Source organism: Arachis ipaensis, chromosome B04 (genome assembly GCF_000816755.2).
Source record: "Arachis ipaensis cultivar K30076 chromosome B04, Araip1.1, whole genome shotgun sequence".
NCBI lineage: Eukaryota > Viridiplantae > Streptophyta > Magnoliopsida > Fabales > Fabaceae > Arachis > Arachis ipaensis.
The window spans coordinates 33,361,518-33,363,670 of record NC_029788.2 but is presented as its reverse complement, the minus strand read 5'-3'; the positions used below and the strand labels follow the sequence as shown (position 1 = coordinate 33,363,670).

Sequence of the window (2,153 nt, the reverse complement as noted above, 5' to 3'; positions counted from 1 at the left end):
AAAAGCATGCAGCAGTAAAGCACAAAGAAGAAACTACAATTAAAACACGTAAAATGCGAAAGGGTGTGAAGCAGAGCGCCAACCTGCAAGGAGAAAAAAGCAACGACAGATGCACGGCAAAAGAACGAACGGTCCACACCAACAAACGCTTTAAAACTTCAAAGAAAGAAGAAAGCTTGGGGCAAATCAAAGAAGCAAAAACCAGAGAAAGAGGCCTTCTCTCCAGAAGAATGAAAACGAAATAGATGAAAGCAAGAAACTGAAAACAAAGTAAAACCCCTTTTCGATTTCAAATTGCAAAGAGGGAAAAGAAATGGCATAAAGGAATAAAAGCCCAATCAATAGGCTTTAAGAGCGCTTGCTTGATCCCAAGGAACTAACGCTCTCGAAAATGACGTGGCAATTAAAGAGCGAAAGCAAAAAATGCTTCGCGTCTTGAAACAGCATTTAAAGATGCAAGGAGCAACTAAATGGAACAAAACGACACCTCGGGTACGGGCAGCGAGAAGATGCTTGAACACGACTTTCCCAAAGAGGTCGAAGCTCAGAAAGCACAACCTTATGGAAAGGTCGAAGCTCAAGCAGGGGCACTGTTCATACACTGGTCCGAACTATAAAGGTCGGGTTGGCTGAGGATAGAGGGACCGACCTCATGGAAGGTTCCCCCCATTACCGACCTCTTCAGAGAGAACTCAGAAGATCACCACAGAGGCCCAAGGGGGCCCAAAACAAAGAAACACCGCCTACTGAAAGGCGGTGGGCAAAAGATATGGCCTCACCCACAAAAGATAAGATAAGATAACAAACTTATCTCAAGGGAGGCTGCCTAGCAACTACTATAAATACACTGGAGCACCCAAGTATAACTCATACACCAATTCTACAAAAAATCTACCTAAAGCCCGTACTGACTTAAGCATCGGAGTCTCTTGCAGGTACCACCCCCCTTCGGTGAGCAAAGATCAGCAGCATTTTAACAAGTCGGATACGGTCGCTTCAGTCAGTTCAGAAGGTCTCGTCCGAGATCGATGTCCCAGTTTCAGGTAACTCTCGGAATAGTTAGGGACTTAAATAGAACGAAAATGTTGGGGACAAAAATGGTACATAGAAATAAATTTTAATTTTATCCTTCAATAATATTAATTTTTTACTATATATAATATTCAATTATTTTTTAATCACATCTAAGTAAATTACACTTAAGGGTACATGGAACCTACTGGTGGGGTCACTTGTGAAGTCAACATATGGGCGACTGGCCGAGCTCTTTATCAGGAAAGGAAAGGAAGCGGAGTCACAACTCGGGGCAAGGCAGGAATTTTGCCAGACACTTATGAAGACAATTGAGAAGAACCAATAGGCATCCAAAAACATGCAAGGTGAGCTATACGATAGAGGAAACACAGAGTTTGTCGTGGACGAGATTGCTCCAATGGGAGGAAGAATTGCTCTGAGTGCCTGCAGGTTATTGCTTTCAGCTCAGACATGTGACTGTGACTATTTTCAGGCCCTCCATTACCTATGTCGTCATGTGCTTGCAGCTTGTTCGTATTGCAAACTGGATTGGAGGACTTATGTGGATGACGTGTATCGCTTGACATCTATCTTCAATGTTTATAACATGGGTTTCTCTCCTTCGATAGCAGATGATTTTCTTCCCTTGTATGAGGGTCCTCAGGTTATCCCAGACCCCGGCATGATGCGAGCGATAGTGGGTCGTCCTAGGACTACACGGATAAGAAACAGTATGGATGAGCCCGAACCGGACAGGCCGAAGAGATGTGGTATGAGTAGGGTTTTAGGTCATACTAGGAGACAGTGTCCCCATCACGCGGGTGAATCTGGTCCTCATGAAGGGAGCAATGCGTAGACCCTCCAGTACCATTGTGTTTATGTTATGTTATTTTCCTTATGTTAGTTGGTTTGTTTCTTGATGTTGTACTTTACATGATCAATTTAATGTAGTTATTTGTTGTTCACTTCATTTGTTTTTAATGACTTTATTTAACTCGGTTTAAATTTCACTATTGTTTACTTTCATGCACCTAGTTCAACGGCCTCATATTTTCGGTAACACGTATATATAGCAACGTCATACACTACTCATAGCAATAACATGATAACAAAATAGCTACCTGTTCATACCCCGGGTC

At 42.6% G+C, this 2,153-nt stretch overlaps 1 protein-coding gene across 1 annotated transcript; it reads left to right on the top strand.

The window, feature by feature from the left end:
• LOC107636357 lies at positions 1,373 to 1,870 on the top strand. Its single transcript, XM_016339875.1, has one exon. It carries the CDS (start codon positions 1,373 to 1,375, stop codon positions 1,868 to 1,870), a length of 498 nt encoding a protein of 165 aa, XP_016195361.1.